General features: G+C 44.1%; 1 protein-coding gene across 1 annotated transcript in view; it reads right to left on the bottom strand.

Annotated features, from left to right (window-relative positions):
- Positions 1–14,145, bottom strand: part of LOC112234309 (collagen alpha-2(IX) chain-like) — a 43,584-nt gene that overhangs the window by 6,912 nt on the left and 22,527 nt on the right. Inside the window, exons 18-31 of the mRNA XM_042310030.1 lie at positions 13,805–13,858; positions 13,064–13,117; positions 11,972–12,016; positions 10,877–10,930; positions 7,129–7,182; positions 6,922–6,975; positions 6,696–6,767; positions 6,172–6,207; positions 5,947–5,991; positions 5,573–5,605; positions 5,073–5,219; positions 4,808–4,862; positions 4,538–4,726; positions 4,344–4,421 (exon numbers count right to left, since the gene is read on the bottom strand). Coding sequence (XP_042165964.1) covers positions 4,344–4,421; positions 4,538–4,726; positions 4,808–4,862; positions 5,073–5,219; positions 5,573–5,605; positions 5,947–5,991; positions 6,172–6,207; positions 6,696–6,767; positions 6,922–6,975; positions 7,129–7,182; positions 10,877–10,930; positions 11,972–12,016; positions 13,064–13,117; positions 13,805–13,858 — 970 coding nt within the window. The remainder of the gene's footprint in view (positions 1–4,343; positions 4,422–4,537; positions 4,727–4,807; positions 4,863–5,072; positions 5,220–5,572; positions 5,606–5,946; positions 5,992–6,171; positions 6,208–6,695; positions 6,768–6,921; positions 6,976–7,128; positions 7,183–10,876; positions 10,931–11,971; positions 12,017–13,063; positions 13,118–13,804; positions 13,859–14,145) is intronic.

Raw genomic sequence — 14,145 nt, 5'->3', positions numbered from 1 at the left:
ATATACAATGAAAGTCATGTGTATTTTTCCCCATGTAAGGAACCATTCAAAATTAGAAAACGTACCTGTTGGTCCGTGTGCTGGGATTAAAGTGTGTATTCTTGTTTACCAGGATGCCTAGACTTCTGCTGTTACTACAGTAGGTGGCAGCATAGACCTTTCTAACCCAGCTTCTCTTTAACTACTACATTTCTCCTTTTTTGAAGTGTAGAGCTTGCAGGAAAACCACATCGCCTGACAATCTCTTTAGATGTTTAAGAACCTTGTGCTTTTTTTACACATTCCATGCAATCATTAGGATTTTGTTAGCCTTGTATAGAATCAAAGATAACCTCGTCTGTTCGGTCCGTCATTGAAAAAGCAGATACAACCGTTTAGCAGACACGTCATATGAGGGCGTTTGACATCCGATGGATATTGAGAAGTCATAGTATGAATACATAGTTATTGTATAGATTACATAAATGAAACATGAGAACATGTAGGAACATTTAGGCTGAGCAAACATTTAACAGAGAATACACATGAAACATAAAGCAAGTACTTATTTGTACTTTGAGGCACTGTGCCATTTTAGGGCTTTTAGCTCCTACTCTACCCCTAATATACCACAAATCTGTGGATTATGTCATAAATACATTGAAGAAAGACTGCCACATACAGTGGGGTAAAAAAGTATTTAGTCAACCACCAATTGTGCAAGTTCTCCCATTTAAAAAGAAGAGAGAGGCCTGTAATTTTCATCATTGGTACACTTCAACTATGACAGACAAAATGAGAAAAAAAATCCAGAAAATCACATTGTAGGATTTTTAATGAATTTATTTGCAAATGATGGTGGAAAATAAGTATTTGGTCAATAACAAAAGTTTATCTCAATACTTTGTTATATACCCTTTGTTGGCAATGACAGAGGTCAAACGTTTTCTGTAAGTCTTCACAAGGTTTTCACACACTGTTGATGGTATTTTGGCATATTCCTCCATGCAGATCTCCTCTAGAGCAGTGATGTTTTGGGGCTGTTGCTGGGCAACACGGACTTTCAACTCCCTCCAAAGATTTTCTATGGGGTTGAGATCTGGAGACTGGCTAGGCCACTCCAGGACCTTGAAATGCTTCTTACGAAGCCACTCCTTCGTTGCCCGGGCGGTGTGTTTGGGATCATTGTCATGCTGAAAGACCCAGCCACGTTTCATCTTCAATGCCCTTGCTGATGGAAGGAGGTTTTCACTCAAAATCTCACGATACATGGCCCCATTCATGCTTTCCTTTACACAGATCAGTCCGCCTGGTCCCTTTGCAGAAAAACAGCCCCAAAGCATGATGTTTCCACCCCCATGCTTCACAGTAGGTATGGTGTTCTTTGGATGAAACTCAGCATTCTTTGTCCTCCAAACACGACGAGTTGAGTTTTTACCAAAAAGTTATATTTTGGTTTCATCTGACCATATGACATTCTCCCAATCTTCTTCTGGATCATCCAAATGCTCTCTAGCAAACTTCAGACGGGTCTGGACATGTACTGGCTTAAGCAGGGGGACACGTCTGGCACTGCAGGATTTGAGTCCCTGGCGGCGTAGTGTGTTACTGATGGTAGGCTTTGTTACTTTGGTCCCAGCTCTTTACAGGTCATTCACTAGGTCCCCACCGTGTGGTTCTGGGATTTTTGCTCACCGTTCTTGTGATCATTTTGACCCCACGGGGTGAGATCTCGTGTGGAGCCCCAGATCGAGGGAGATTATCAGTGGTCTTGTATGTCTTCCATTTCCTAATAATTGCTCCCACAGTTGATTTCTTCAAACCAAGCTGCTTACCTATTGCAGATTCAGTCTTCCCAGCCTGGTGCAGGTCTACAATTTTGCTTCTGGTGTCCTTTGACAGCTCTTTGGTCTTGGCCATAGTGGAGTTTGGAGTGTGACTGTTTGAAATTGTGGACAGTCTTTTATACTGATAACAAGTTCAAACAGGTGCCATTAATACAGGTAACGAGTGGAGGACAGAGAAGCCTCTTAAAGAAGTTACAGGTCTGTGAGAGCCAGAAATCTTGCTTGTTTGTAAAAATCCTACAATGTGATTTTCTGGATTTTTTTTTCTCATTTTGTCTGTCATAGTTGAAGTGTACCTATGATGAAAATTACAGGCCTCTCTCATCTTTTTAAGTGGAAGAATTTGCACAATTGGTGGCTGACTAAATACTTTTTTGCCCCACTGTAAATACTGTGGTCAGTTTGTAATACCTTGGAAATTAAATTATTATACTGGCTGGTGGGGCTCTACTTGGGGAGAGTGGGTCCCCGAGAGACCGAAGTGAGATGAGTGGAGGCACCACACATACTTCAGGGAAGTGTCTGATGCCCTCACACCTCCCCCGTCCTGATCCATCAGACAGAGTCAATCTCCCACAAATAACCACCATTGTGTCTTAACCATAACGGCCATCAAGGAATAATAATGACTTGACATCCTCTCCTAATTTGGCCAGAACTCTTATTAATTTTACTGACTCTGTCTGATCTGGCGGACTTACTAAACACAAATGACTTGTTTTAAAATGATGTCTGAGCGTTGGAATGTGCCCCTGGCTATCCGTAAATTAATAAAACACAAAACTGGTGTCATCTGGTTTGCTTAATATAAGAAATTTGAAATTATTTATACTTTTACTTTTATGTATATTTTAGCAATTACATTTACTTGTGATACTTAAGTATATTTAAAACCAAATACTTTTACTCAAGTAGTATTTTACTGGGTGACTTTCACTTGAGTCCTTTTCTGTTAAGGTATCTTCACTTTTACTCAAGTATGACAATTGGGTATTTTTTCCACACCCACACATCCATAGAACAGTGATTGACATACAGTACTTGCTATATTTCCCCCTTTGTACCGTCTGTCAGTGTCCATTTAGCCCGTTGGCATTGGCTACTTCTATCGTTACTTCACAGAGAAGAACAGCTACTTGGGGAAAGTAGAGTATAGATTGCATTGGGGGGAGAGGGAAAGAATATTGTTTCAATTTACGATAAGCTGGTCTTCGGCATCACCGTGATTATGTATTTTTCCTGCTTTGTCCTCAGTGCAGGGGGGTCTCCTCCTTCAACTGGAAAGGTTTCTTGCAGCTTGTTTAGGGCTTTGTTGGCACTGATTCATTCCATCCTTTGCATTTTCTTCCACACCTGTTCATGTATTCAATATTCTCATGTTGTTTCATCTCATTCTGTTTTCTTGCTGGTCCAATTCAACTTCTAGTTTTCAAATGGCACATTTTGTTGTCTTGTTCGTTCATGCGCCAACCTTGTACATGCATGTCTGACACAATAGCCTCTACTTTCTTTTCGAGCGAATCTACTTTTTTAAACAGATTGTAGCAGTTTGTTTGTTTTGGTGAGCATTGAGAGTATTTTAGCTTTGTTTTCCTGGAAATCATGTAGGTGTTAATTACTCTTGTTTGCGTCTCCAAGTTGCTACTGATCTTTTCCTCTGGGGGAAGTCATGGCTTGTTGGATTTGTACAGCCGAGCAGCTTTACCAACTGATTGGTTCGCTGTTGTACATAACTGACTGCTCACTCTCTTACAGTTGCTGGGGATATATTGATTAAGCAATTTTAAGAGGCTTAATTTAAGCTTTGTTGTCTGGTTTCTACATACTGTATAACCACAGCTTCTACATACTGTATAACCACAGCCTCTACATACTGTATAACCACAGCCTCTACATACTGTATAACCACAGCCTCTACATACTGTATAACCACAGCTTCTACATACTGTATAACCACAGCCTCTACATACTGTATAACCACAGCTTCTACATACTGTATAACCACAGCTTCTACATACTGTATAACCACAGCCTCTACATACTGTATAACCACAGCCTCTACATACTGTATAACCACAGCTTCTACATACTGTATAACCACAGCCTCTACATACTGTATTAACACCTTCTCTACATACTGTATAACCACAGCCTCTACATACTGTATAACCACAGCTTCTACATACTGTATAACCACAGCTTCTACATACTGTATAACCACAGTCTCTACATACTGTATAACCACAGCCTCTACATACTGTATAACCACAGCTTCTACATACTGTATAACCACAGTCTCTACATACTGTATAACCACAGTCTCTACATACTGTATAACCACAGTTTTGTCGGTACGAAATAGAGCTACTCACACCCCATGCGTCTTATTGGTACGCGCATGCACCTCCACCTCCACACCTTTACAGCAACTGGATAGGTGTGTACAGGACGGTCACTGCTGAGTGTGTGTATGTGTATGTGTGTGTGTGTATGTGTGTGGTGCTCCTGGGGTCTCACCTGTTATTCCCGGGGGTCCTGGCTGGCCAGCATGTGGTTTACCAGGATCTCCTCTGTCTCCCTTCGCTCCTCTCTTTCCTGAAAGAGAGAAATATGGAGGCATGGAGAGGGGCCAGTGGTATTAATCTGTTATATTACTCTTTGAGTGATCAGTGTCTCTTTTTATCTGGAAAGTCACCAATTTCAGTTTCTACCTTTCAGTCCCGTGTTGCCGATCTGTCCGGAGGCTCCAAACATGCCAGGGATGCCGCGGGCGCCGGTGAGGCCGTGTGGGCCCTGAGCCCCGGGAGCTCCTGGGGGTCCAGGAGGACCAGGGGGACCCATGACACCGGCTCCACCCAGTACGGCACGCTTAGCGCTCACCGCTACAGCCGCCAGACGCTCTGGATGAGGAGGATAGAGGATGTATATAACCTACAGTCAATGTTTTACCTGGATACAGTTATAATGTTGTGACCTCTTACCTTGCAGCATCTTCAGAACCACCTCAATGATGTGCTGGTCTGATGCATCCCGTCCCTGTAGAGGAGCAAGGAGAGGGAGAGAGAGGGAAAGATGGATGATAGGATAGTAGATGTAAGATGGAGGAAAGGAATGTAGAGGAGAGGAAAGAGAAAACAACCAATCATCAAGCAATCAGTCAGTCAGTCACTAGCATTCTCTATTGAGGGTAATCATACCACTATCTCACTAATCTGTGTTGTTATGTCAAAGCTTTTTAGGACTCACTGCTGCCCCCACAATGCCTGGCATGCCTGGAACTCCTCTCTCCCCATTGAGTCCGCGAGGCCCAGGCAGTCCTCCTGGTCCCTGGTCTCCTGGTTTGCCTGAGTCTCCTGTGGGGCCATTGAACCCTGTCTCTCCCCTCACTCCTTGCTGTGGAGGAAAGAGTGGTAGATGAGACCCAAAGTTACAACAGAGTAGGTTCAACTAAATTCTAGTAGTTTCCAATAGCTTAGACAAGCTTCAACTATCTTCTACTAGCATTGACTATCTTCAAATAGCATCAACTAGCTTCGACTGGCTTCAACTAGCTTTAACTAGCTTCAACTAGCATTGACTAGATGTGACTATCTTCAACAGGTTTCCACTATCTTTGAATAGATTCAGCCAGTTTCAAGTTGCTTATATTAGCTTTGACTAGCTTTAATTCGTTTTGACTAGCTTCGACTAGCTTCCATCTACTATGAATGAAGTGTGATTGGGAGTAACTCCAGTGATGTTCTTACCTGTCCTTTGGGTCCAGGCTCACCACCCAAACCCTGCCAGAGGAGAGACGGACAGACAGACAGACAGACAGACAGACAGACAGACAGACAGACAGACAGACAGACAGACAGACAGACAGACAGACAGACAGACAGACAGACAGACAGACAGACAGACAGACAGACAGACAGACAGACAGACAGACAGACAGACAGACAGACAGACAGACAGACAGACAGACAGACAGACAGACAGACAGACAGGTCAGTCCAATCCAGTCTGAAATCCTACCTGTGTAGTACAGTTTTCCCCTTAGACTCAACCCTTCCTCTTCCAGAATGTGGCATCCCCCTTTATGATGCCTCCCCCGTCCCATCCTGATAAAGCCACTCACCTTCTCTCCTTTCTCTCCAGCCAAGCCTTCTACACCAGGATCACCCTGAAAGAGTGAGAGAGAGTGAGAGAAAAAAATCTATTGATCATCGGCTATTACAAAGATTTTTATTATTACAAATTGCTATTACAAAGTCTATTCCAATTGCATCATACGTGAGTTATTTTGGACACTTTATTATGCGGCTATGGCATTGGTTTAAATCACAGGCTTACTGCTACTCACAAAGTCTCCCTTCGCCCCAACTTTTCCTTGGAATCCCTGTGTAAAGAAAATGAGTCACACAGTAAATACAGTCAAATACATAATACATTATAATAAAGAGCAAGGCCAATATATTGATCCAGCTAAGGACTGCAGGAGACACAGCACACAGTAAGAAAGATGTAGTGTCATCTAAAGACATGGGAGATGACGACTCTCGTACTATCATTTATATTGCTAAGGCTCTGTGTGGGACAACGGCAGCATCTTTATGAGGCTGGAGGATTTGTGGGTCAGCACTGCCACCAACAGGCCATTTGGATAACTGCATGATCACATGTGTATGATATCGACAGGAATGCATCCTCATTGTGGCTTCGACGTTCAACATTAAAACAAACACACGCATGCACTCGCATGGACACACAAACAATATGTCTCGATACAGACACATCCGTAAACTCACAGATGCAAGAGCACACACATATATGTTACACACAGGCATACACAAAGATTAAGGGTATTTTTCACACAGACACACACACCTTGTCTCCCTTGGTTCCTGAGATGCCTTGAGCCCCTGGGACACCCATAGGCCCTCTCATACCCTTGTTGCCCTGCAGACACACAACAACACTTAGATTATTGTCCTGGCTAGATGTGTGTTTACTTGTTATTTTAAAAGTGATCTCCTGTCAGGAACCGAAGTTAGAGAACCACAGATTTAGCCTAAAGTACATGTTTCTGCTGAGATGTGCAGAAGTGACTTACAGCCTTGCCGACAATACCCTGTGGCCCTACAGCTCCCCTCTGGCCTCTGTCACCCTGAGGGGGAGAGAATGAGAGAGAGACAGAGAGCGAGAGAGAGAGAGAAAGAGAGAGAGAGAGAGACATAGAGAGATGAATTCAAAAACTCCATAGCACTTGTTATAGTGATGATGACTTGTTATAGCTATGGTGACTTGTTATAGAAGATACCTTAGGTCCAGGAACGCCCTCCATACCAGCTTCACCAGGAAGACCAGGCTCACCCTGACAGAGAAGGAGAGAGAGACACCAATAACTACGGTGGGATAAGCGTCAACAGCAACCTTGGGAAAATCCTCTGCATTATCATTAACAGCAGACTTGTACATTTCCTCATTGAAAACAATGTACTGAGAAAATGTCAAATTGGCTTTTTACCAAATTATCGTATGACAGATCACATATTCACCCTGCACACCCTAATTGACAGACAAACAAACAAAACAAATGCTTTGTTGACTTCAAAAAATCCTTTGACTCAATTTGGCATGTGGGTCTGCTATACAAATTGATAGAAAGTGGTGTTGGGGAAAAAACAAACATTATAAAATCTATGTACACAAAGAAGTCTGCAGTTAAAATTTGCAAAAAACACACACATTTCTTTCCACAGGGCTGTGGGCTGAGACAGGGATGCAGGTTTAGCCCCACACTCTTCAACAAATTGACGAGGGCACTAGAACAGTCTGCAGTACCTGGCCTCACCCTACTAGAATCTGAAGTCAAATGTCCACTGTTTGCTGATGATCTGGTCCTTCTGTCCCCAACCAAGGAGGGAATACAGCAGCACCTAGATCTTCTGCACAGATTCTGTCAGACTTGGGCCCTGACAGTAAATCTCAGTAAGACCAAAATAATGGTGTTACAAAAAAAGGTCCAGTTGCCAGGACCACAAATACAAATTCCATCTAGACACCATTGTCCTAGAGCACACAAAAAACTATACATACCTTGGCCTAAACATCAGCGCCACAGGTAACTTTCACAAAGCCTTTTATGCCATCAAAAGGAACATAAAATTCGACATACCAATTAGGATCTGGCTAAAAATACTTGAATCAGTTATAGAACCCATTGCCCTTTATGGTTGTGAGGTCGGGGGCCCACTCAACAACCAAGAATTCACAAAATGGACAAACACCAAATTGAGACTGCATGCGGATTCTGCAAACACATCCTCAGTGTACAACGTAGAACACCAAATAACCAAAATCCAGAAAAGAGATGTTAAATTCTACAACTACCTAAGAGGAAGCGATTCCAAAACCTTCCATAACAAAGCCATCACCTACAGAGAGATGAACCTGGAGAAGAGTTCCTTAAGCAAGCTGGTCCTGGGGCTCTATTCACAAACACAAACACACCCCACAGAGCCCCAGGAGAGCAGCACAAAGAGACCCAAGCAAATCATGAGAAACAAAAAGAGAATTACTTGACACATTGGAAAGAATTCTCCCCAAAAAACAGAGCAAACTAGAATACTATTTGGCCCTAAACAGAGAACACAGTGGCAGAATACCTGACCACAGTGACTGACCCAAACTTAAGGAAAGCTTTGACTATGTACAGACTCAGTGTCACGCTCGCTGTCTTCAAACACCCTGTCATAAATTAGCCAAGGCTCAGCGTGCATGTAATTCCACATCTTTAATTGGAGTGAAACTTTCACAAAAAACAGGTAAACAGAAACCGAACGTGACGCAACCGTGGCGCACACAAACACTCACAGAAAATAAATAATTACCCACAAACACAGGTGGGAAAAAAGGCTGCCTAAGTATGATTCCCAATCAGAGACAATGATAGACAGCTGCCTCTGATTGGGAATCACACCCGGCCAACAAAGAAACAGACAAACTAGAATGCCCACCCAATTCACACCCTGACCTAACCAAATAAAGAAATAAAAAGGCTCTCTAAGGTCAGGGCATGACACTCAGTGAGCATAGCCTTGCTATTGAGAAAGGCCGCGGGGGGCAGACCTGGCTCTCCAGAGAAGACAGGCTATGTGCACACTGCCCAAAAAATGAGGTGGAAACTGAGCTGCACTTCCTAACCTCCTGACAAATTAATGGCCATATTAGAGACACACATTTCCCTCAGATTACACAGATCCACAAAGCAACACATCTGCCACGCTGATCCTCAACACTGGAGCTCCCCAGGGGTGCGTACTCAGTCCCCTCTTGTACTCCCTGTTCACCAACGACTGTATGGCCAGGCATGACTCCAACACCATCATTAAGTTTGCAGACGACACAACAGTGGTTGGCCTGATCACCAACAATGACGAGACTGCCTATAGGGAGGAGGTCAGAGACCTGGCCGGGTGGTGCCAGAGTAACAACCTATCCCTCAACGTAACCAAGACAAAGGAGATGATTGTGGACTACAGGAAAAGGAGCACCGAGCACGTCCCCATTCTCATCCACAGGGCTGTAGTGGAGCAGGTGGAGAGCTTCAAGTTACTTGGTGTCTACATCAACAACAAACTAGAACGGTCCAAACACACCAAGACAGTCGTGAAGAGCCTATTCCCCCTCAGGAAACTAACAAGATTTGGCATGGGTCCTGTGATACTCAAAACATTCTACAGCTGCAACATCGAGAGCATCCTGACTGGTTGCATCACTGCCTGGTATGGCAATTGCTCGGCCTCCAACCGCAAGGCACTACAGAGTGTAGTGGGTACGGCCCAGTACATCACTGGTGCTAAGTTGCCTGCCATCCAGGACCTCTACAACAGGTGGTGTCAGAGGAAGGCCCTACAAATTGTCAAAGACCCCAGCCACCCTAGTCATAGACTGTTCTCTCTACAACCGCTTGGCAAGCGGTACCGGAGTACCAAGTCTAGGACAAAAAGGCTTCTCAACAGTTTTTACCCCCAAGCCATAAGACTCCTGAACAGGTAATCAAATGGCTACCCGGACTATTTGCGTTGTGTGCCCCCCCAACCCCTCTTTTGACGCTGCTGCTACTCTCTGTTTATCATGTAGGCATAGACACTTTAACTATACATTAATGTACATACTACCTCAATTGGGCCGACCAATAAGTGCTCCCGCACATTGGCTAACCGGGCTATCTGCATTGTGTCCCCCACCCTCCACCCACCACCCACCAACCCCTCTTTTACGCTACTGCTACTCTCTGTTCATCATATATGCATAGTCACTTTAACCATATCTACATGTACATACTACATCAATCAGCCTGACTAACCGGTGTCTGTATGTAGCCTCTCTACTTTTATAGCCTCGCTACTGTATATAGCCTCTCTACTGTATATAGCCTGTCTTTTTACTGTTGTTTTATTTCTTTACTTACCTATTGTTCACCTAAAACCTTTTTGCACTATTGGTTAGAGCCTGTAAGTAAGCATTTCTCTCTAAGGTCTACACCTGTTGTATTCGGCGCACGTGACAAATACACTTTGATTTGATTTGAATTGAAAACAAACGCAATTTTGATTAACTCCCATATCTACTGGGTGAAATACCACAGTGTGCCATCACAGCAGCAAGATTTGTGACCTGTTGCCACAAGAAAAGGGCAACCAGTGAAGAACAAACACCATCGTCAATACAACCGATATTGATTCTTATTTATTTTCTCTTTTGTACTCTAACCATTTACACATCGTTACAACACTGTATATAGGCATAATATGACATTTGAAATGTCTTTATTATTTTAGAACTTCTGTGAGTCTAAAGTTTACCGTTCATTTTTATTGTTTATTTCACTTTTGTTTATTATCTACTTCAGTTGCTTTGGCAAAGTTAACATATGTTTCCCATGCAAATAAAGCCCCTTGAATTGATTTGAGTTGAGAGAGAGGTTAACAACAGTCACAATAACAATCTGTAGTCTGGTGTGTGGAAAACGAACATACACTACATATGGGCAGGTGGCCTACCTGAGGTCCTGGGGCACCAGACATTCCGACATGACCTCTGGGACCAGGCTCTCCCTGAAAGGAAACAGAACATGAAGTTGTCTTTTTTTTAACCTTTATTTAACTAGGCAAGTCAACTAGGAACAGACTCTTATTTTCAATGATAGCCTAGGAACAGTTGGTTAACTGCCTTGTTCAGGGGCAGGGAAACAGATGTTTACCTTGTCAGCTCAGGGATTCAATCTTGCAACCTTTCGGTTACAAGTCCAACGCTCTAACCACTAGGCTACCTGCCGCCCCTCTAACCACTAGGCTACCTGCCGCCCCTCTAACCACTATATTACCTGCTGCCCCTCTAACCACTAGGTTACCTGCTGCCCCTCTAACCACTAGGCTACCTGCTGCCCCTCTAAACACTAGGCTACCTGCCGCCCCTCTAACCACTAGGCTACCTGCCGCCCCTCTAACCACTAGGCTACCTGCCGCCCCTCTAACCACTAGGCTACCTGCCGCCCCTCTAACCACTATATTACCTGCTGCCCCTCTAACCACTAGGTTACCTGCTGCCCCTCTAACCACTAGGCTACCTGCTGCCCCTCTAACCACTAGGCTACCTGCCGCCCCTCTAACCACTAGGCTACATGCTGCCCCTCTAACCACTAGGTTACCTGCCGCCCCTCTAACCACTAGGCTACCTGCCGCCCCTCTAACCACTAGGCTACCTGCCGCCCCTCTAACCACTAGGCTACCTGCCGCCCCTCTAACCACTAGGCTACCTGCCGCCCCTCTAACCACTAGGCTACCTGCCGCCCCTCTAACCACTAGGTTACCTGCCGCCCCTCTAACCACTAGGCTACCTGCCGCCCCTCTAACCACTAGGCTACCTGCTGCCCCTCTAACCACTAGGCTACCTGCCGCCCCTCTAACCACTAGGCTACCTGCCGCCCCTCTAACCACTAGGCTACCTGCCGCCCCTCTAACCACTAGGCTACCTGCCGTTATCAGTTGAGGGATTAGCTTCCTTTGTCTTAGTTTGTGTTTTAGTTTGTATTGTTCTGTATTATTGTGCTGAAGCAGTAGGACAACAAAACAGGGGGGAGACGGTCATAGCCTTACCTTGCCTCCAGGTCCACCCTTGGTTCCGGGGCTGCCAGGCAAACCCTATGAGTGAGACAAGGCCAAAGAGTAGGTCAAAGGTCAAATAAAGAACTTCTAATCGACCCCTTATTCTATGTTTCTACTTTACAGGTGACTGCCTCGTTATCTCACTAATCTGCGTTCACAGGGAGCACCTGGTCTGCCTGGAGACAATGGACAATGTGGTACAAAGGTAAGAGTCACTGCTGTGTGTGTGTGTGTGTGTGTGTGTGCGTGCGTGTGTGTTGCTAAGTAGGTGATAAACTAAGTGCCAGTGTTAAAAGTGTGGCTGTGTTAATGTCACACTTTGATAGTGTGTATCATTGAAATCCCACTCTCTTTACCTTTCTATCTCTCTCATACACACACACACCACACAGACACACACACACCACACAGACACACACACCACACAGACACACACACACCACACAGACACACACACCACACAGGCACACACACACACCACACAGACACACACACCACACAGGCACACACACACACCACACAGACACACACACCACACAGACACACACACACACACACACACCACACAGACACCACACAAACACACACACACATACACTTGTTATAAGGAATCGCCCACTGGTGGAGAGAAGCAGCAATTTCAAGGTGGTTTAAATTCCAAAATGGCTTGAGTCTAAGAGTCAAGCTGGACACTTGCCCAGAAAACACACACACACACACACACACACACACACATAATTCACAGCAAAACGTTGTTCTTTCTGTTTTTTGGGGTTCTGTGCAGGTGGGGGGTGATTTATGGTGGTGAGAAGACCCTTTGCGTGTTCTGGGTGACAATGAGGGTTTAGAGCTTGTTTACATGGACTAACTGAGGTTAATCTCTCTCTCTCTCTCTCTCTCTCTCTCTCTCTCTCTCTCTCTCTCTCTCACATAATCATAAATAATGATAGGATAATTATAGTGGATATTAGATGGTGGTCTCTCTCTCTCTTTCTCTCACAAACACACCGCAATGTACACACACTCACACACGCACACACACACACACGTACACATACAGTTGATACTAAATGTGTTACTAACTGCTGTTCCCTGGTGACCGGGACCACCAGGCCTCCCAGCCTGCCCTGGGGCACCCTGTAGAGAAGAAGAAGAAGAGACTCATCATTATCATCACTATCATCATAACTATCATCATCACCACTATCATCATCATCATCATCATCATCATCATCATCATCATCATCATCATCATCATACTCACTATCACCACTATCATCATAACTATCATCAACACCACCATCATCATCATCATGATTACCATCACTATCAGCAACAGTATCATCATCACTACCATCAACAGCATCATCATCATCATCATAATCATCATCACCACTATCATCATCATCATCATCACTATCACCACTATCATCATCACTATCATAAATATCATCAACACCACCATCATCACAATCATAATCATCATCAGGATTACCATCACTAGCATCAACAGCATCATCACCATAATCATTATCACCACTATCATCATCATCATCATCATCATCATCATCATCATCGCTATCATCATCATCATCATCATCACTATCATCATTATCATTATCACCACCATCATCATTATCATCAACATCATCCTCATCATTATCATCATCACTATCATCAATACCATTATCATCATCACTATCATCACTATGATAAACAGCATTATCATCATCCTCACTATCATCATCACCATCACCATCATCACCAATAATCCAGGTAGGATACAGGGATAGGTGCATAGATGAAATATACGCCAGGCCTTACCTTGATTCCAGGGATGCCAGGAGTGCCATCCTTTCCATCGATACCAGGCAGACCCTGAAACACCAGACATGAGTTAACATGATACTGTATGGCTAACCATATCTCCAACACTGGTATTACTACAGTAGATATGTGTGTTTTATTGTAGTAGTAGAAGATACCAGACCATAGTGTGAACACCAGACTGTGTTATATTGTAGTGATAGCAGATACCAGACCATAGTGTGAACAGCAGACTGTGTTATATTGTAGTAATAGCAGATACCAGACCATAGTGTGAACAGCAGACTGTGTTATATTGTAGTAATAGCAGATACCAGACCATAGTGTGAACAGCAGAC

The sequence above is a fragment of the Oncorhynchus tshawytscha genome, linkage group LG31 (genome assembly GCF_018296145.1).
Source record: "Oncorhynchus tshawytscha isolate Ot180627B linkage group LG31, Otsh_v2.0, whole genome shotgun sequence".
NCBI classification, from domain to species: Eukaryota; Metazoa; Chordata; class Actinopteri; order Salmoniformes; family Salmonidae; genus Oncorhynchus; species Oncorhynchus tshawytscha.
The sequence above is the reverse complement of the archived record's forward strand: the minus strand, read 5'-3'. Positions and strand labels throughout refer to the sequence as shown.